This window comes from Rousettus aegyptiacus, unplaced genomic scaffold (assembly GCF_014176215.1).
Source record: "Rousettus aegyptiacus isolate mRouAeg1 unplaced genomic scaffold, mRouAeg1.p scaffold_m13_p_3, whole genome shotgun sequence".
NCBI lineage: Eukaryota > Metazoa > Chordata > Mammalia > Chiroptera > Pteropodidae > Rousettus > Rousettus aegyptiacus.
Window position 1 is genome coordinate 83629856 of NW_023416306.1, and position 21868 is coordinate 83651723.

General features: G+C 40.5%; 1 protein-coding gene across 3 annotated transcripts in view; it reads right to left on the reverse strand.

Annotated features, from left to right (window-relative positions):
- Positions 1 to 9733: 9733 nt before the first annotated feature.
- The window catches only part of BBS4 (Bardet-Biedl syndrome 4), a 56430-nt gene continuing 44295 nt past the window's right edge, over positions 9734 to 21868 (reverse strand). For all 3 annotated transcript variants that reach the window (XM_016126923.2, XM_016126927.2, XM_016126926.2), the window contains 10 exons: positions 20687 to 20740; positions 18815 to 18942; positions 16570 to 16624; positions 15578 to 15646; positions 14486 to 14638; positions 14219 to 14390; positions 12748 to 12817; positions 11989 to 12130; positions 11246 to 11447; positions 9734 to 10715 (listed from right to left, as the gene is read on the reverse strand). In XM_016126923.2, the coding sequence (XP_015982409.2) occupies positions 10600 to 10715; positions 11246 to 11447; positions 11989 to 12130; positions 12748 to 12817; positions 14219 to 14390; positions 14486 to 14638; positions 15578 to 15646; positions 16570 to 16624; positions 18815 to 18942; positions 20687 to 20740 (1161 nt within the window). In that variant the 3' untranslated portion in view covers positions 9734 to 10599. The remainder of the gene's footprint in view (positions 10716 to 11245; positions 11448 to 11988; positions 12131 to 12747; positions 12818 to 14218; positions 14391 to 14485; positions 14639 to 15577; positions 15647 to 16569; positions 16625 to 18814; positions 18943 to 20686; positions 20741 to 21868) is intronic.

A 21868-nucleotide genomic window follows, 5' to 3' on the forward strand; every position in this document is an offset into this window, starting at 1 on the left:
TTCATTTATGACTATTTATTTGATCTCTCTTTTTTTCTTCATGAGTTTGGCTAAAGGTTCATCAATTTTGTTTATCTTTTCTAGGGCCTAGCTCTTAGTTTCATCAATCTTTTCTGCTGTTTTTTTTTTTTTAATCTCTATTTTGTTTATTTCTCCTCTGATCTTACTTATTTCCTTCCTTCTGTTTACTTTGGGGTTTTTGTTCTTTTTCTAGGTCTTTTAGGCATAAAGTTTGCTTGTTTATTTGGAATTTTTCTTGTTTCTTGATGTAGGCCTATATAGCCTATGAACTTCCCTCTTAGAACTGCTTTTGCTATACTTATAAATTTTGAAAAGTTGTGTATTCATTTACATTTATTTCAAGGTAGTTTTAATTTCCTTTTTAATTTCCTCGTTGATCCATTTGTTGTTCAGTAGCCTGTTACTTAGTCTTCACAATTTGTTTTTTCCATTTTTCATCCTATACTTGATTTCTGGTTTCGTGCCATTGTGGTTGGAAAAGATGCTTGATATATTAGTTTTTATGAATTTATTGAGGCACATTTTATGTCCCAATATGTGATCTATCTCAGAGAATGTTCCACTTCAAAAAAATGTGTATTCTGCTGTTTTGGATAAAATGTTCTATAAATGTCTATTAAGCTGATTTGATATGATGTGGCATTTAAGTATTATGTTATTTCCTTATTAAATTTCTAATTTTTTGTGTGGATGATCTATCCATTGATGTGAGTGGGGTATTAAAATCCTCTACTATTATTGTACTATTATGGATTTTTCCCTTTATGTCCATTAATATTTGCTTTATATATTTAAGTGTTCCTATGTTGGGTACATAGATATTTATGATTGTTATAGCCTCTTCTTGGATTGTCCCCTTTATAATTATGTAATATCCTTGTCTTTTTTCACATTCTTTGTTTTAAAGTGCATTTTGTCTGATAAGAGTATTGCTACCCCAGCTTTCTTTTCATTTGTTTTTTGCATGGAATATCTTTTTCTATCTCTTCATTTTCAGTCTGTATTTTTAATCTATTCAGCAACCCTATGTCTTTTTATTAAAACACTTAACCATTTAAATGTAATAAGTATGTACTTATTTCCATTTTGTTCATTTGGTTGTTTTTGTACTCCTATTGTTTCATTCTTCTCTTGAGCTCTCCTCTTGTTTGCTGATTTCCTTTAGTTTTTTTGTTTGGGTCCTCTCTATTTTTCATGTAATGTTTGTAGGTTTTGCATTTGTGGTTACTATGAGGTTTATGTATATCATTCTATATCTATAGCAGTCTATTCTGAGATGATAGGCATTTACGTTCAAATATATTCTGAAAGAACTATATTTTTATTCCACCTCCATACTTTGTTTTTGATCTTTTTGTTTTATGTGTCTCCTAACTACTTATTGTAGTTTGGATTCAGTTTGGTACTTTTATCTTTTGACGTTGATAGTTGCTTTTTAAATGTCTCATTTGCTGTATTTCTTAAAGATTGGCTTTACCTTGTGAGACTGTTTACTTTGCTCATATTTTCTTATTTCTGGCTCTGGCCTTCCCTTTTCTGCTTAAGTAATAGGCTACTGAACAAAGACCCTTGAACATTTATCATAAAGCTGGTTTAATATTGATGAACTCCTTTAGCTTTTGTTTGTTGGGGAAACTCTTTATCTCTCCTTCAATTCTGAATGATAACCTTGCCAGGTAAATTATTCTGGGCTGTAGTTTCTTTTAGCATTTTAAAGATGTCCCGCTACTCTCTTCTAGCCTGTAAATTTGCTGCTCAGAAATCAGCTGATAGCTTTATGGGGTTTCCTTTGCATGTAACGAGTTGTTTTCCTCTTGCTGCATTCAAAATTGTCTCTTTAACTTGTGCCATTTTAATTATAGTATGTCTTGGTGTGGGTCTCTTGAGTTCATCCTGTTTGGCACTCTGTTCTTCTTGGACCTGGATGTCTGTTTCCTTTCCCAGATTAGGAAAGTCATCAATCATTATTTCTTCAAAGTTTCTGTTCCATTTTCTCTTCACCTTTTAGTATCCCTATAATGCAAATGGTTGTGTGCTTGATGTTGTCTCAGAGGTTCCTACCCACGCTTTTTTTTTTTTTTTTTTTGCTATTTTGATTGGTTGATTTCCACTAGTCTATCTTCTGGATCACCAATCCATTCTTCTGTATTATCCACTTTACTATTGATTCCTTCTAATGTGTGTGTGTTTCATTTCAGTTATTATATTCTTTAGCTCTACTTGGTTCTTCATTATAACTTCTCTGTTGAAATTCTAAATTCCTCTATTGCATTCTCAAGTTTGGTCAGCATTCTTATGACCATTTCTTTGAATTCCTTGTGAGGCAAATTATTACTTTTGATATTACTCCTTGAAGTCTACTTTATCTGATATTAATGCAGCACCTGAAACATTATTGTAGCACCTCAGATTTCCTATGCCTATAGTTTGCATGGTATATCTTTTCCCATCCTTTTACTTTCAGTGGCAGATAACCAGGCTTTAATTTTTTTATTCTTTCTCCACTTTTTAATTGGAATGTTTGGTCTAATTACAGTTTTTAGTCTGATTACATCTTGATATAATTATTGACATAATTGGATTTACATTTAACATTTGCTGTTTTTCTTTGTTCCATCTTTTTCTTCTTTTTTATTCTGTTCTTTCTTTCCTGGCTTTTTTAAGGGGAGGAGGGTGCTAATTGAATATTTTTTAGAATTTCATTTTAATGCCTCCATTTGGCTTTTTAGCAATACTTCTTTACATCTTTTTAATGGTTGCTCTAGGGATTATAATATGCATTCTTAATTCATCACAGACTAGGTTTAGTTTTTTACCACATCACCTAAAATACAAAAACCTTTCAACCAGGCTCCCTCACAAGATGGCATGGAAGGTAGATGCTATGCATGCCTCCTCTAGTGACCACACCAAAATTAAACAAAACTAGAGAGCAACCAGTACGCTGAGTTGTCTGAGGTCTGGCTGAACAGAAGCCCTACAACTAGGTGACCGCAAATAAAAGGTCACCTCAAAATGGTAGGAAGGGTGGTGATGCAAAATGGCCTGGTCTCACAACAGTGTGTGGCAATCAAGAATTGGGAAGACTATCTTGGCTGCAGAGCTACCTCCTCCACCTGAGGAATGAGGGGTCCCAGCCGCACACTGGGCAACCCAGACCAGGGGTCCATGGTGGGAAAATGAGTCCCTACAACCTCTGCCTGTGAAAACCAATGGAGGTCGTGGCTGAGAAAGAGGGCTGCAGGAAGTAGAGACCTTCCTCTTGGCCCACACTTGGTCTTACTTGCTGACGGACTCACTTGCTCTGAGATCCAGTGCTGGGGCAATGGCTCAAAGGATGCCAGGAACATATAGGGAGGTGCTGAGCAGTCAGGCTTCAGAGCAAGGGCTACAGGGGCAGCTTGCTCCTAGAAGTACAGGCAAAAGCCATTGTTCCTTTGTTGAGCCCTCTCCATTCCCAGCCTGTAGACCCAGGTGTCATCAACCTGCATAACACACGTTTCTTTGTCCAGGAGATTCCCTGAGACTCCACCTCTCCCCACTCATGGGCCCATCCAAGCTGCTTCCAGTTCCTACTGTGAACTTTCATAAAAATCTCTTAAAGGCTCACAAAACCCATAGAAGCAGTATCTGGTCTCAATGTGCCATGTACCTCTTGCTGAGCAGCCCCAAGCCCCATGCCAGTGGTAGCTAGGCTTGGTTTCTGACTTGGTCCCTCAAGGCACCTGTAAGTGCAGCTGTTGTGTTGGCAGCTGTATGTGGATTACATGATGATTCTTATCAGGTGGCCCTGGAGGTGCACAGACTGCAACGAAAGTTGGCCTGCAGCTGGACCCCTCCCAGGTCTGTGCCAAGGCTCCCACAGCACACCAACTACATAAAGTTCACTCTATTAAGACTGGGAGACTTAGGAGCCCTAATATTAGACACAGGAAGGCAGCCAAAATGCAGAGACAAAGGAGCATGCCCAACATGAGAGAACAGAACAAAGCTTTAGAAAAAAAAATTCACCAAAATAGGGACAAGCAATATACCAGATTCAGAGTTTAAAACGCTGGTTATAAGGATGCTCAAGGAACTTAGGGGAAGAGTAGATGAACTCAGCGAGAACTTTAACAATAAAAAACATAAAAATAGAGATGGAAAACATAATAGGGAGCCAATCAGAAATAAAGGTCACAATATTTGAGTTGAAGAGTACATTAGTGAGAATCAACAGAGTTGATGAAACAGAGGATTGAATCAGCAACATAGAGGATGGGGTAGCAGTGGACACCCAATCAGAACAGCAACAAGAAAAAAGAATCCAAAAAAATGAAGATAGTTTACGGAGCCACTGGGACAATGTCAAGGGTAACAACATTCCCATCCTACGGGTGCCAGGAGAGAGATATAAGGAACTGAAAACCTATTTGAAGATGTAATGGTGGAAAACTTCCCTCACCTGGTAAAGGAAATAGACATACATCCCCAGGAAATTCAGAATCCCAAACAAGATGAACCCAGAGGCCTACACCACAGCACTTCATAATTAAAATGTCAACCAAAGGTTAAAGACAAAGAGAGAATCTTAGAAGTAGCAAGAGAAAAACCGTTACATACAAGGGAGCACCTATAAGACTGTCGGCTGATTTTTCAACAAAAGCTTTACAGGACAGAAGGGCTTGGCACAAAATATTCAAAGTGATAAAAACCCAGGACCTACAACCAAGATTTGTTTACCCAACAAAGCTATCATTTAGAATCAAAGGACAGATGAAGGCTCTCCCAGACAAGAAAAAGCTAAAGGAGTTCATCACCACCAAGCCAGTATTACAGGAAATATTGGAGGAACTTCTTTAAGAAGAAAAAAATATGCATCAAAAGTCCAAATAAAGAATGGCAATAACTACATATCTATCAACAAGTACTTCAAATGAAAAAAATATGCTCCAATCAAAAGACACGGTGGGCGGGGAGGGGAAATGGCACAGATGATAAGAGGCTCTGTTCATCCCTCTGGCAACCAAATCAAAGTTGTGATGAAAACAAGGAGCAGCAGCAAGGAAAATTCGCCTGGAATCTAGATGAACAAGCCATACAACTAGGGAGAAGTCCAAGAAAGCACCCCGCAACAGCAGAATATAGGACAAGGTGAGGACCCGAGGCTGCCCGGTCCCAAGTGGCTGAATGAAGAGAGAGGCTGTGGAAGTGGAAGCGGCAAAAGCCTCTTAAAGGGGCCGCAACTGTGAGCAGATTTTCGTGGTGACCTACTCGCTCTGAACACCAGTGCCAATTTGGCTGCGAGCAGGGGGAACCAGGGACTTACAGGGAGTCATTGTCGGTGTGAGGGCCAAGGCAAGACTTGCTCTGTACAGAAGTGCTGGTGGTATCCATTGTTCTCTGTTGAACCCTGTCCCCCTCCCAGTGCACAGACACAGAGACGTCATCAAACTGGATAAAAGAGGTCCATTCGCCCAGAGGATTCCCTGAAACCCTGCCTCCCCCACCTTGCAGCCGCATCTATGACACACCCAAGTGTGTCCTTAGAAAGTCAGGTGCTCCTTGCTGAGCTGGGCTTAGATTCGCACTGGAGGCAGCTGGCCTTGGTTTCTGGTGTGGCCTTTTGAGACAACTACAAGCACAGCATCTGTGGGTTGCTTGCTGAATCTTAACAGGTAGCCCTGGAGGGGCAGAGGCTTGAGATAAATTTGGCCTGTAGCTGAGCCCCTCTCAGGACTGTTCCACGGGACACCTACTTCACAAATCCACACCAATAAGACTGGGAGACTTAGGAGCTTTGCTTAGTACATAGAAACAGACATGGAAAGACAGACAAAATGGGAAGACAAAGAAGCAGAAACCATATGAAAGAACAGAACAGAGATCCAGATATAATGGAGTCAAGTAATCTAACAGATGCAGAGTTCAAAACACTGGTTATAAAGATACTCAAGGAATTTTTGGGAAGTGTAGATAAATTCAGTGAGAACTTCAACAAAGAGATAAAAAACATAAAAATGGAAATGGAAATTATAAAAGGGAACCAGTCTGAAATAAAGAACACATTATTTGAGATGAAGTGTATTAAATAGAATAAATGAAGGAATAAAGAAAGTGAATAAAGAAAATGATCAAATGCCTTATGTAAAGGATGGGAAAGCCAAGGACACACAATCAGAATGGCAAGAGATAAGATGCCAAGACTATAAAAATAATTTAAGAAGCATATGGGACACTATTAAGGCTCCAAATATTTTTCTGATAGGCATAATTGAATAAAATCAAGATGTTGAACAGCTATTTGAAAAAATAATGATGGAAAACTTCCCTAACCTGAAGGAAATGGACATAAAACTCCAGGAAGCTCAAAGAATTCCAAAAATCAGGGATCCAAAGAGACCCACACCAAGACACATCATACTTAAAATGCTGAAGTTTAAATACAAAGAAAGAATATTAAAAGCAGCAAAATAAAAACAGATAATTACTTATAAGGGAACACCCGTAAGACTGGCAGCTGATTTCTCAAAAGAAACTATGCAGGACAGAAGGGCTTGGCAAAAAATATTTGACAGGATGAAGACCTAGGGTCTACAACCAGAGATACTTTATCCAGCAACGCTATCATTTAGAGTTGAAGGACAGATAAAGAGCTTCCCAAACAAAAATAAGCTGAAGGAATTATCACCACAAAGCCGGTATTATAGGAAATGGTGGAGGTACTTCTTTAAGAAGAAAAAATACAAAAGATTCACTTCAGATTAAAAGACACACACAGACTAAAAGGAAGATAGAAAAGGGTATTTCTTTGATGGACCTAGAAGTTATTTAAGTCAGACAGAGAAAGATATAAACACTCTATGATTTCACTTACATGCAGAATCTAAGGAATAAAAAGAACTAATCTAAAACAGACTCACAAATATAGTGGACAATTTGATGACGGATAGAGGGTAAGGGGTTTGGGGGGCTGGGAGAATGGGGTGAAGGGTTAAAGAAGTACAAATTAGTGGCCGATGGATGGTCACGGGGATGGGGAGGGAGCATAGCATAGGGAATGCAGATAGCATTAATACATTGGCTTGGTGGAGGGTCAGGAGAGGGAGGGAGCAATTGGGGGGATCGTTTTATGAATTATATAGATGTCTAACCAATGTACTGTATACTTGAAACTAATTGAAAGAAATTTTTTTTTTAAAAGCATGGCTGAATGGATAAGAAGACAAGACCCTTCCACGTGCTGCCTGCAAAGACTCACTTCAGATTAAGACACACACAGACTGAAAGTAATGGGATGGAAAAAAATATTTCATGATGGACCTAGAGGGCATTATGCTGAATGGAGTAAGACAGAGAAAGAACACATGACTACACGTATATGTGGAATCTAAAGAAAATAAACAAACAAACAAAAAACAAACAAACTCAGATACAGAGAACATTTGAGGGTTACGAGATGGGAGGGGGTTGGAGGACTAGTGAAAAGGGGGAAAGAGGTTAAGTACAAATTAGTTACAAAGTAGTCATGGAAATAAAAAGTATAGCATAAGGAATATAGCCAATAATATTGTAATAACTATGTATGGTGTTAGAGGGACACTAGATTTACTGGGGTGATCACTTTGAGTTATACAGATGTCTAATCACTATGTTGTACACCTGAAACGAATACATATTGTATGCCAACTATAACTAAAAAATTAAAATATTATTTTAAAAAAATCTTAAAGTTCCATGTACCCCCTTGTCCTTTAGTTACATTTACATATGGTAAACCCCACAATATAATATTGGAGGATTTTTTTTTGCTTGGAACAGTCGTGTATTTTTTTAATTAAACCAAGATGTTTTATATTTACCCACTTATTTACATTTGTTATTAATGGGAGGATTGGTCCAACATAAGTTATTCTGCCATTATCAGAATAACTTTGTTCTTCCTTAAGAACAAAATGATCATGGTAACCATACACTCCAAAGTTTCACTGTCTTCAGAATGCAGTTTTGTACTATTATTCAGTAAGAAGGGCACTTTTCCCTTTGCTGGTCCTTACTTCCACTTTCCTGCCTCTAGTTTAAACCACCTAAAACTGTTTTTATCTGATTATGCACTTGGCCTCCTTTTCATAATTATTAAAAATTATGACATGAATAACTACCCTACTAGAATTTAGAATAGCTCCTTTTTCACCAGAGTGAACAAGAAACTGCAAAACCACATGCCCTAAAGACTGGACAGGTACAACCCAGTAATTGTTAAGAAAATCTAAGCTCAAATTAATGTAGAAAGCATGTGCTTCTTGATTGCTATCGCTGGAATGCAAAGTGCCATTATGTTCCTGCCCCAAGGAGTACAGAAACACCGATGAGTCCTGCTGTTTGCATTCTGTCAGTCTCCACTGTGCATCACTTAAAAAGGCCTCTTTACCCTTGTCTTCCCAAATGCTAAAATTTTCTCAGGTTAGCGTAATGAATTCAACTCTGCCCTCTAAGAACTCCACTCCCTTTACTTTGACTTAAGAACAGTCCAATCTCCATTTCTTCAGTCTTCAAGCCCTTGGGTCTCTTGCTGCCACCGCTTCACCAAAAGTACATCATTGCTTCGTGGTTAATGGTTAAACGGCAGCTCTGCATCCCGACCCAGTTTCAAGTTCTAATCCTGCCACTTACCTTGGGAAATTCATTTTGCCTCTCCCAACCTCAGCTTCCTCCCTTATAAAAAGCGGATGACAGTCCCTCTCTGTTGGAAGAGTTTAGTGAGACTGGTCACTCCCTTCCTGAACTTTTCTTCCTTCACTTTTCCTAATATCACTTCCTGGTTTTTCTATCACTTGCTTCTCTTATCTCTTTTGTGGGCTCTTCTCCCTTCAATATTGGTTTTCCATTTTTGGTTCCTCGTCATCTTATTCCTAGCTTTCCTTGCATGATTCCTTTCAAATCTGTGGTTTCAGTTATCACCCAAACCAAAATTACACCTGAATTTTTATCTTCAAACGCCACATTTATCTTCAGGTGCCACGTTTTGCACCTGAAATCTAGCTACACAAGTGTCATAATGTCTATCATGATTTGGATATCTCAAAGATAAACATGTCTAAAACCAGAGTCCACAACACTCAACTCCAGTCCCCTAATGTTCTCTGATTTGTGTAACTCTTCCTATCAATGGGCATCCATCCTACAGTCTGTTCTTATCTGCCACTTCTAATCAGTTCCCAGTTTGTTGATCTTACCTCCTAAATCTCTCTCACACTTTCTCCTCTCCATGTGTCTTATTTACACCCTCATTATTTCTAAGACTTTTCGGTCACAGACACACTAGACTCCACACTGATTCAGAAGTGAGCTGTCTCAGTCACCCAGTTCTGCCACATACCGGCCACCTGGGCATGGGTATCATTTGTTACCTTATTGTTTATTTCCGAGACATGAGAACTGAAGAATTTCCTGCTCAGCTGCTGCTTCGATGCCAAAACAGACCCACTCATAAGATAAAGAGTTCCAAATAGCCTGCTTAGGCAGTAGGTCATTCCTCTACCTTCAAATTATGGTGATTAAAAGGCACTTTAAGTACAAAATGGGGACTGGCCCTGAAGCAAACTGCTAGCCTACCAGCCATCAGGGCTGCAGCAGAGGCCATCCTGGTACCAAGTAGGAAGCTGGCATGGAGGTTCCGTCTCCAGTTTCAAACTTGGCTTAGGAATAGGTAAAAGAAGACTGTGATCATAGGTTCTTTTTAAAAAAGTTTTTATTATGATCTCTCATTTTTGTACTTGAATTACAACATTCCCCAAAGGGGTGATGATACATAATCATATTCTAAAAAGGACATATAATGTATTAAAGCTTCAGTGTATCATTGATTGTCTTGAGTAAAAATTCCTTGGGTAAACTTCCTTTTCTTTTAATCCTTGGTGCTGCTATCAGATCACCCTTCAGTCCTGCTTCTTAGACTGATGTGATCTGGCTCTATGCTCTGACCTCCCTCAAGAACAAGATGCAGGAACTTGTTCTGGATTCCCTTGGGCAAGTGCAGCTAGGATACACGACAGCCTCAGCTTCAATTTACACGGCTTTTTTTCATCATTGTTTTTCTTTTTTAAATTTAGGCTCTTGGAGCTGAATTATGAATAAGAGATTTGTGTGTACCTTCGGGGCTGATACGCCCCACAGCCTGAAGGTCGCCTCAGCTGAGCCGAGGCTTCGTCAGGACAAGGCCCGTGAACAGAACTGTCTGCCTCTGACTGTCCTTCCACAGAGGAGGGGTCAGCCAGTCAGGAGACAAACTCCTTTCAAGAGCAAACAGCATGATGTACCCTGTTGGCTCTTGAAGGTACATACATAGAGCCATGAGCTTGTTCTCAATTCTTAAAAGACCAGTCTGGGCTGTCTTCTATTTCCTGGGTAATGGGGCCAATGGCAGGGCCGGCGGGTGGGGGGTGCTGCTGCACAGGCCTCAGGCTCCTCATGATCATCACAACACACCCTGTGTTCTGTGGTGGCCAGGGAAAGTGCTGGCCTCCACCCTGCCTGTGTCACGTGACTGTTCCTAATCTGGTACTTCCTCGCCAAAGCAGCCCCTACTCTGGGGTCACCCTATTCCTGTTTTTCACTTATTTGTGCTGGTGCTTCAGCTGGACTTGTTTCCACAGCAGGCTCTGGCTCCAGAGGAAGAGGCGGTGGCTTTGTGGGCTGGGATGTTCCTCCAGCACCTAGTAGCAAAACAAAGAGCTTGAGCTCTCAATTCCACAATTCCAGAAGAAATCATTATTCTCACTGTTAAATTTCAAGGGATTCCGTATTTTCTGTGACCAGTGGGACTGTGGTGCATCTCTGCAGCTATGAAGTTAGACCATAATTGAAGAAACAAAGCAAAAGTCAAGTCTGCCTTCAATGATGCACTGAAAGAAGTCTTTAATTACCTGCACCATACCAACTTATGATAAGGCAGTGAAAATTAAAGCAAGACTATATATTGGGAGGTACTGTACTATAGTTCTAAACTTGAATATTTTAAAGTCCCAGTATATTAACCACCCAATTAAACCTGCTAGTAGTTGTAAGCTAATACACAACTTGTCTTAAAGAAACAAGTGCCAATTTGGTTACCCTGCAGCTTTTTTCCCCTTCTAGACATTACACTGGATGTACTTTGAGACTAAAAAGTGCAGGCTTCACTCAAAGCTGTAGCTTCTTTGCTGGCATGTGTGGCTATATCATGGTACTGTGTGTGGCCTCCTACCTGAGGGGAGCTTCCTGTGTGCGGCCGCGGAAGACATTGCCTGTCCTAGAGCTTGATTAGAGCCCAGGGGCTGCTGGAAACTGGCAGCTTTGCTGGTTGAAGTGGTCCGGTGCTTTGATTTGGGATCTTTAACTGGTTTAGTCCAGACCAGTGCCTCCCCAATATGGAGAGCAGCTCCCAATTTCTGGGCCATCTCCACCATCTTGTGCCCATATGGGAAGAAAAGAAAAAAAAGAATCAAGTATGACTGGCAAAAACAAGCCTACTCGCCTTTTACTAGGGGGCTTTTAGCTGAAATAGTGTCTATTGGTACCAGCATTTGAGGGAGAAAGTACTTATTGCAAGGAAATCATTCTCAAATAGCAGAGAACACAGGCTACCCTTAGCAGATGGCAAGGGAGTTCATTCGTACAGGGTCTCAAACCCAGCAAGTCAGTTTTGTGTGTTATTGGGCTAAACTCTACCTTTTCTACAGAAATGGGAGGAAGCTACAAAGTGACATAGGCCTCAACTCAGATGAGTTATATAATCAGTAACAGATAATTCAGTAAACCTGAATTTCCTCTTATTATTTTCTTCTAGAAAAAGTTTTTCCTCAGACTGTTACTAATTGAATATTTCATGCTGCCAGGAACATCGAAGCCAAAACAGGCACAAGCCTATGCCACATCTAGATTATCTGGGCTTCATTCAAGTCTCCTGACAGATTGCTTATGACTCCTGGGAGCTAATAAAAGACACACCTCAGAGTCAAATTCCAGAGAGCTACTGTCCTTGAGTAAGTTGACTTTCTTCTCCATCTCCTGATACTGGGCCAGGGCACCCTGCTTCTCGCCCTGGTTGTACAGCAGCACGGCATAATTCAGGTTGACTAAAGGGTTACACCTGTGGCAAACAGACAAAGATTCTATGGCGCTTAGGCTTTGCAAACAATGGTCACTTAGAGATTCTCATGACACAAATACAAAACCAAACTGATTAAGTAGAGGTTTCTCCATTCTGCAGCAAGGTGGAAACACACATGCCGTTTGGGCATGTGGAGAAGATCAAGGAATTAACTACCTGACCGACAAAGCAGGTATTGGGACCAAGTCTGACACCTCGACCCTCAGCAGAAACCACCAGAGTGGGCGGAAGAAGCGCTCCCCACCCTGCTGCCTAGCTGATACCAGTGGAATAATCTCAAGAGAGTCAAGTTTATCTTAGATTAAACTGAGTCCCATCTGATATTCTAGCTGGCCCACTGCCTGCTCTGAATTTCTCTGGCCTCCTGACTACGAAGCTTGGGACTGGGAACATTCTCTCAGAAAGTGCCAGTGTCAGTTCCTGCTGAGCCACTGCATGCTTAGTACTACATCCTTTTCCACACTTAGGCTGGCTGTGCACAAAGGCTGTGGAGAGCAAGCATCTGGGCTGATTCCGGCAAACCAGCGCTATGGCGCCACCTCGTGGCTCTGGAGAGTCCAGCCCTCCCCAGTACCACTCCCCAAGGAGCAACTTACTTATCCAGGCGGACAGCTTCTGCGTAGGCTCTCTTGGCATTCTCTGTATCTTCCAGATTGGTCAGAGCCACTGCAACAAATAAAGTGAGCACTGCAGCCGGAGAGCCCAGCTTAGAAAGCACAAGGAATGTTTCCAGACCATAGCTGATTCTGCCCCCAAACTTAATCCTTTGCCCTCTCAGCTCGTCTTCTACTCTCACTCAGCTTAGATACCTGATGTTACCTTCTTCACCAGTCCCCTCTCCAGCCAACCAGCTGTCAAGTTCTGTGAATCTCAACTTTTGCAGTTTCATGTCTGACATTTCCCTTGTTCAGACCCAAGTCATTTCAGGCTGTGGCAGTGTCCCCATCTGCCTCCGTCCACTGGCTGCAATGTCACCAGGTTTCTCCCTGACTTACAAACAAATCTGACCATGTCACTATAATACTTAAGAATACTCACTGGTCCTCCATCACCCATAACCAGATCTTTAAACTTTGTTTAGCATCAAAACACTTTCGCCCTTTAAATCAGGATTTTCTGGAAGCCAGATCCATAAAATAAACAATGAGAGCTGCTCTGGAAGCCCTGCCCACCCCATCCCCACCACCAACCATGCACTCACTTCTACCAGACACTTAAGAGGAGATCTAAGAAAACAGTTGGAAAATCACAGCCTCAGGGATAAAGTCTAGTCTTTGCATCATACTCACGCCCCTCTGTAATCTGATCCCAAACCACCTTTCCTGACCCATCTCCTACTACCTTTTATCACACTATCACCCACTAACAGCAGGTACATCGTGCAGTTTCATGACTGCATGCCTTTTTTCAGTGGCTCCTCAGCCATTCTGTGCTAGTAGATTCCAGCTTATCCTTCAGAACAGTGTGAAGGCCCTCTCTACTTCACGGCATTAGAATTGCTGCTTATACCTCACAGTGTGGTAATTTGTTTATATTCCTATACCCAACAGAAAGAACTAGGCTAGCTTTGTATTCAGGCAACTCACAAATAACCACCTCTCAATTTACTTTTTCAACCTTTCTCTTACAAATATGAAACCCCACAATAATGACCATATGTAATCCTCTCATCAACCCTTTTAGATACACCCAGTAAGTAGTAGAGGCAGGACTCTACCTAAAGCCCAAGCTCTTAACACTCAACATCCGGAACTTAGCTGGACTCAATATACATGTATATGTAAATTATCGAGCCAAGGGACAACAGTCGGTAAAAGATGAACTAGGGATGATCTTGATTTAACTTGTGGGTCTCTGAGCAAAATTCCCCCAAGACAGAAGCAACCTAGTGCTTTGTTATCTTTTTCTTCCATGTTTTTTCAAGCCCTAGGACAGTAACCCAGATTCCTATGGGATCTGCAAGTGAATGGCTTCTATAGGACATTTAGCCACTGGCCTCCAATGATTCTAATCCATTTTCCCCTCATTACAGACTGCAGAGTGGTTTTCCACATAAATGTCTCTTACCAGCCAAGAGCATGTAGAGCTCCCCCATCTTCGGCTGGAAGTTGATGGCTGCACTGAGAAAGTGGAAAGCTGACGCATACTGCTGCATGGTCAGGTGGACAAGGCCCAAATTATAGAGAATCTTCCAATCGAAGGGTGCCAAGTAGCTGGCTCGTTTCAGGCAACTGATAGCCTGCAGGAGAGAGGGGACACTCAATGAGGTTGGGGCAAGCTGGGCAGACCCAATACCTACATGTGTGAACGTAAAGAAGGTGAGGAGACACTCACAGCTACATATTTCTTCTTGCCAAAGAAACACATTCCAATGTTATTCCAGAGTGGAGGACTTTCCGGAACAGCACAAGCTACAACTCTGTATTTGGTGAGGGCAACATCAAAGTCTCCGTGGGTTTGCATCATGCTGCCTGCTGCCAAGATGGCCTGAAAATACAGGACATGCAAAGTTGGTAATTCGGTCACTCCCAAAAGGATGTAGCAGTGAAAGAGCCTTCCTGGTTATAGATATTCAGCACAGTTGAGACTGAAAAACTTCCAGGGACATATCTAATATATCCAACCTATTGGGACACAGGCTCATAAGAAATGTACTGCACCCCACATTTGGCACAGTGCAGGAAAAAAAGATAAAATGTCACTGACTTTGCTTAGATCATTTGTCTCCTACTTCTTGCAAAAGAAGTCAATATTTCTGAGATAAAACTGCCTTTAATTTTTTCCCTGCAGCCCCTTCAGACAACTCAAATACTCCCTTCTTTGCCACTTAAGAGACAGCTCCTTCTGCCACAGGACAAAGAGCGAGTCAGCTTTAGGCTTCATCAGTCCAGCCCTTTCATTTCTCTAAGGAAAGGTGTCAAGATGAGGCGCTGATGGAGTCAGGCTAATGTGATTCTGAGGTAGGACTGTGTCTGTGTCCTTCACAGCCTATTTTGTTGTAACTCCCTCAATGATATTCATCCACTTCTTGATCTTCTTATCCCTAAAGTCATATCTGGACAACAGCTGTAACTGTAAACCCATTAAGAACCTGGAAGTCATTTTTGCCAGAATTATTTCCAACAGTAGTTGCAGAGGCTTTGCTAATTTCCTAAATAGCACCTAAAACTTTACCAGCACTACAATTTCACTTTCTGCATAAGTTACGAACCTGTTATAAACAAATGTGCTCTTTTGGAAAATAAGCAGCAGAGCACCAACACTTTCCAATATTTCTTATCATTTAAGAAGAGCCATGTTAATTTATAATTTTTCTAAGAGAAAAGGTAACTTCTCAGGCGTTCAGAATGCTTTACGGGCCAGACCACCTCTAGGAGTGGCAGGGCCATCTATGTGAAGGCCCTGGGCTTTGAAAGCCTGTGGTACCTTGTAGTTGGTAGGGTCGTAAGTCAGTGCATTCCCAAGGTGTTCAAATGCCTTCTGGTAAATGCCAAGCTTGGAGAAAAAGCAAAATAGAGAAGTATATCAGCAGAGAGATGGCAGTTAAGGAGTTTGGACAATCACACCCTGAACAGAAACACCCTGACTTTTATGAGTTCTCTTAATAAAAAGAGAGAGATAGATACCAGATAGAAAAAGAAAATTAAAAACCCCACATTTGTGCCCCTGCCCCATTTTGATTTTCCCCCTCATGAGATTAAAGTATCTATTTGCCAGGAACCATTTCTGCCACTCTAGTGCTGCTGCACACTAATGTCCCCTGGCAGGAAATGGGCTGGTTAGCCTCATCTCCCCGGGGCCCACCTTCCAAGCCAAAGCCAGGAAGGCCCATGATTAAGCTCCTGATCCCTGTTAAAGAAAAATGAGACAGACAGACTACCAAAGAGGCAAAGTGGGAGGCAGAATCAGCTGAGGAGGGAACTTGAGGAGTTGGTCCTCAGGCTGACGAGGAGAAAGGATGGAGCTAAAAGAATGTCATTCACACTCAGGAATGTGGAAGGGAAAGGAGACTTCTTATTCTAGACAACGCATTGCCTTCTCTTTCCTAGGATCTGGCTGGGAGATAGGGAACACCAGAAATGGCCTTAGCCCCAAAATCCTAACAGTGCTAAATTATCTCATAGTTTCTCCCCCAACAAAAAAATGCCAGATCTCTGACGAGTTATTTCTCATATATGTGCTTTCCTTTAAGAATTATAACTGCCTAGACTCAGACTTGCTTTTGATTTGAATACAGAAAATTAAGTTAGTTTCTTTAACAGATAAAGAATATTTAACACAGAGAATAATAGGTTCATGTACTTCAGACGACCTTTAGTGAAATGTGTTCAAGTAAAATTAAGACGCAGGGAAACCACAACACAAATCCAAAAAAGCATGTCTAACATCAATGCATAAACGAGTAGAGTTCTCATTACCTGTAAGTAGAGTAATCCTAAAGTTGTAAGAAGTTCAGTATTTTCTGGTGAGAACCTACAATACAGAGATCAACACGGAGATGCTCAGAGGGAAACAAGATGTGTATGAGACACTGAGGCACACACATAGTAACGTGTCCTTGTGCAACCCCTGAGAGACACTATTGCATGTCCCACTCCCCATGGAAATTCCTAAAGGTGATCTGGGAATTGCCTTCAATAGTAGGTCACCATAACCCTGGTGACATGGACGATTGCTCAGCAAGAAGGAAATGGAACTCGGAACCCAGACTCCTTTTCAGGACTTCTTTTTTAGGGCCAAAGTCTTAAGAAAGAACCTATGAAAAATTTTGTATGACTGTCTTGATTACACTGATAGAATTAAGGAGCAATGCTTTATAAACCAAGTTAGTCTAGAATACACACAGTTTTAGCCAGTTCCCTCTTGTGGGGTCTTTTCTTTTTTCCTTTTTCTTTTTTTTTTTTTTCTTTTTCTGTTCTCACTGTATTCACAATGACAGCCTGCATAATTTTCTGTGTAATTTAGGACCCCAAGGGCTCTAATGCTCTGCTCTCTACAGTAAACAAAAAGCCATACTAAACAGCCAAACTAAACAAAAGGAAGACACATAGCAGCTCTAGGAAAGAATTAGCCACTGACTTACGTAAAAGATTATCTGCTTCCCAATCCCTCACTGAATTTGTCTTTGTTACAAAACCAAAGGAATACTAAGATGAGATGATGATCTGACTACGGGATCATCAGGCAGTTTCAACAGTCAAAATGCCAAAAGCAAGGGACAAAGTCTCCTGCTTCTAAGGAGTAAGGTAGGGCACAGGTTAGCTAGGGGGAGACCAAAACCAGAAGGGCCAAAGCCACAGTCAGGGAGGCCTGAGCTGGCCAAACGGAGCTTACTCAGTTCAACTGAGTATTTGCTCTTCATTCTCTGCCAGGAAAATAAATATCCATTTTGATCACCTCCCTCCCCCAAATCAAGTAAGTAACTTCCATGATTCTGAAAACATCCATCCCCTCACCAAAACGTAACTGCTATTCCAAGTTATAGGTCTCTACATTCTCAGCAAGGCTCTAAAAGCTCAGCTGTCCCCTTTTCTCTCTTAGGATTTTTTGTGACTTAAGTCTTTAACCAGCCACTGGAAGAATGTCATCCTTCAGATTCATGTGAGCTAATCTTCTAGAAGGCCAGGGGCAGGAATCAAGACCTCCACCAGCCCCAGAGAAGTTTAATATTTGCTACATGGGCTCCTTCCTACTTGTCCACATAAACAGCCTCTTGATGACGAAAGTCTCTCTTGTAGCTTAAAAACCAAGGGATTTTTGTCTTTGTAGACACAAAATTCACAAAGCTGTGTTATTACTGATATAACCTTAAAAGTTACTACATTACTACTATGGTAGAAGACAAGAGATAATTAACAAATTAATTTAACAAATTAAGTTTAGTTCATAGTCTAATTACTACCAGGAATAATAGATTCCATGACTAGGCATTCTGTTAAGTGACCAAACAGAAAAGACACTAAAGCATTTTGCTTCAGCTATCCCACTTAAAACAAGAAAGACCCTATACAGAGAAGGCAAGATAGCATGTGTCCCTAGCAAGGAAACATGGAACTCCATCCTGGGAAAGCCAGTCAGTTCCATTATCAATACAAGTTTGGCCTCCCCTAATGATGTTTTAAAACAAGATATCTGTCTCATGCTAGTAAGATCTTCCTCTTGGGCATATGTGTACTCACATGTTCCTTTGTAGCCAGGGTGGCCACCTCGCGAATGTTGAACCATGGAATTATAAGCAGGAACGATGTGTGCAACTTCTGAGCCATTAAAACACTATGAACCGCATATTCAGTACTTGGTTTCCTGTACCACCTCTCCCCACACAGCCTGGACAGGCATGCTACAATTAAGTTAGTTTCAACCATACAAGGGAAGACAGTAACCTTAGGAATGGTAGGTTAATAAAGAAGGAACTTGAATCTCTGACTGGCTCTGCAGAGCAGAGCTGCCCAGCAAGGCTAGATCAGCCACACTAACAAGTGAGAAACAGAAGTCTTCAAGCTTATTTAAACTGCTGGGAGCTCTAAACCCAGGCTTAACCTTTACTGTAACTCATACAACTAGTGAACAGTCATGCCCATTCTGTTTTAGGCTTGGGAGTTCATGTATCTGCTTTTTTTTTTTTTTTAGTTTCTCCTTGTCGTAAAGGAAACATACACTTACTCCACTGCTTGCTTGTAGATTTCGATGGCCTTGTCCAAGTCTCCCTCCAGCAAGTGAATCTTCCCCAGCATTATGTAAGTCAGATCATGCTTGTTAAGGTGTAAGGCACTGTGCAACTGGTCTTGTGCCTAACAAGATTGATGAAGTGAAGAGAACCAAATCACTACAGTGAAAGGACAATGGCTTTGTATGGCTAAGGTAAAAACAGCTCCTGCTGTACTAATATAGGAGCATCAAGTTTCAGCAAGTTGCTTTTGTTACCCAAAAAAACAAAACTGTACTTGCTGACAGGACAGCTGGCAACATGGGGTATCTGCCTCTGAAGCCACTTGGAAGAGTTTATGAAAGATGATTAACCTTTTTGAGTGTTTCCTTTTTAATAATCATACCCATGATTCATATTTCACAAGTCAAAAGGGACATCATAATACAGTATACGGTACTGTCCTGAACTCCATGTCAGCTGCACCACTGGCCAACTGCACTACCTTCTCCAGGATAGAACTCATTTTTTTCAACAATATTTTGATAAATGAATGAATGGATTATTCTCATTTATTCACTCAACATGTATTGAGTGCCTGTTGTTCTAGAAGTTAAGTATACTAGAGATAACAAAACAAGCAAGCCCCTGCCTCTGTAAGAGCTTATATCCTTCCTAGTAGATGGCCGAAAGGGCTTTGTTTAGTCATTCACTGATTCAATAAGAATTTATATAAATGTCAAGTACTGTATTTACTGTTAGCTTTAAAGTAAAATATAAATATAATTCTCTTCAATACAGGACTGACCAAAGACCACTCCTACCTCTCTGCTCAGAATAATCCTTTTAACAAAAATGTACTTGCTTGGAATATCCTCCGAAGAGAAAACTCTCCTAACCATATATATAACGCTGTAGATCCTCCCAGAAAAATCTAAGGGACACACAAAATATATATTTATATATATGTGTGTGTATATACATAAATATATATAAATATAATTATAGATCTCACAGGAGAGAAAGTTACTCTCATACCTCAACTGCTGGTGTACAGATTTTTTTTCACACCTCTGAGGAACAGATAAGGTTGCATTCATTTGCAAACTAACACAGATTAAACACTGTCAAATAGGTATTAACCAACTCAGATTCTCACAGTACCATCCACACAGGAGAAAAGAGAATAAAATCTTACGATCGAATCACTAAGTGGAAGCTTCATGAAGGAAACTCTACCTAGCTCCACTATCGTTAACTTACAGACTGCTCAGTAATTTAGGCTATCCCTCAATTAAGATACATACATTTTTTTCTTTATATGAGTACCAATGCAAGCGTAAATGTTTTATCTAAGAGCCTTAGAACCTACAGTTTAATCACAATGAAATATAAATTCTAACATGGAAAATAACCTTAAAAAGTGAAACGCTCAGAAATCAGATTCACTTACAACTTAAAATTCATTTCCAGTGGCCTTAAAAAACTACAATCAGTTGCTCTCGGAACACAGAAGAGTTCACATGGTCATGACCACAAGAATCTTAAGACTTAAGAATCCACTTTTTTGATATCTAAGTTTTATTGAACATTTGTTTCTATACTGAAAAATTAAACTGAGGGTGAAGAAAAAGAGAGGAGAGTAGCAGTTAGACTGCCATTTCTTCAAAATATTTCTGGAATTTTTCATTTTTTGTTAAAAGCAGAAAAAAAACAGATGGATAATGACAAATGAGAATAAAAATAGGGGTAAATGTAATTTTCACTTCCAAACATCTTTAGAAGCACTAGGAATAATATAAAATGAGCATTAGCACCTCTGTAACAAGTGTATCCTCAGTGAAATCCCAGCCAACCGCTCAAGTGCCACCCCCATTTCTATAAATTACCTTGTTGAACTGTTTCAGATAAATGTAGCAAACTCCTAGGTTATGACAGATCTCCTACACACAAAAGGAAGAAAAACAGTTTAGGTGTAAATTCCACAGTAAGTATTAGAGTAAAACAACAGGCATTTAAAGATTATAATTGTTCAGCAAAGTTTAAACTTTCAAACATGCACTACGGTTAGTTTTTAACTATATTTCATGTTCAAATATATTTAATTCTATAAAATAGGTTCTTTAATATTAAAAAAAAAACAGATCATGAGGTAAAAGGAGCATAAACAGGTGATCTTGGGTCTATGTGGTACCTTGGGGTACATACCCAGCCCATCCCCATATTTTAGCTCTAAGAGCTGCCCATGCCCACAACCTTTGTGCCCTCTTCTCAGAAGAGACAACCCACAGCCCCTGCTCCACTTGAAGATTTTACACACACACACACACACACACACACACACACACACACACACGTCGATAAGACTCCTTTGCCTAGGAATCCAGGAATCCACTAGGTGATATGGACTTAAGGACTTACAGTGCCACATGGAGGGCACTACGATGGAATATGCATAACTGGAGTCAGTGTGCAGATGCAGACAGCAGAGGTCAGCAAACTACAGCCCACAGATGAAATCTATCCTCTGCCTTTATTTGTAAATAATGTTTAACTGGTACTGTCTATGGCTCTTTCACACCAAAGCTTCAGAGTTTAGTAGCTGAACAGAGACTATATGAAGTCACAGAGCTTAAAATATTTACTAACTGTCCCTTTACAAAAAAAATTTGCCAACCACTGACCTATAGAAAGAAAAAGTGAAACAGAAATGCCAAGTTGCTGACAGCTTTCCAGTTCTAGTTCAATGCAACCTGTATATACTGACTGTGAGTTCTATAGAATCTCTTGAATTCTCTTTATTAAGTCTCCCTTTATTTAAGGTAGCTTTAGAGAAAGGAGAACATTTCTAGAGAAGAAATTGGGGTTATCAATAGGATTAAGACTGGTAACAGACTGCTCATCAGCAACACTCACTACCAGAAAACCATGCAGTAGCGTCCGCTAAGTTATATGGAAACATGACTGCCCATCCCATTCCTAGCCAAATCATCAATCAGGTGTGAGGATAAAAGAGACATTTCTGGCATGTAAGAATTCAGTAATAAGAAAAGACAGCCATATGATAAATG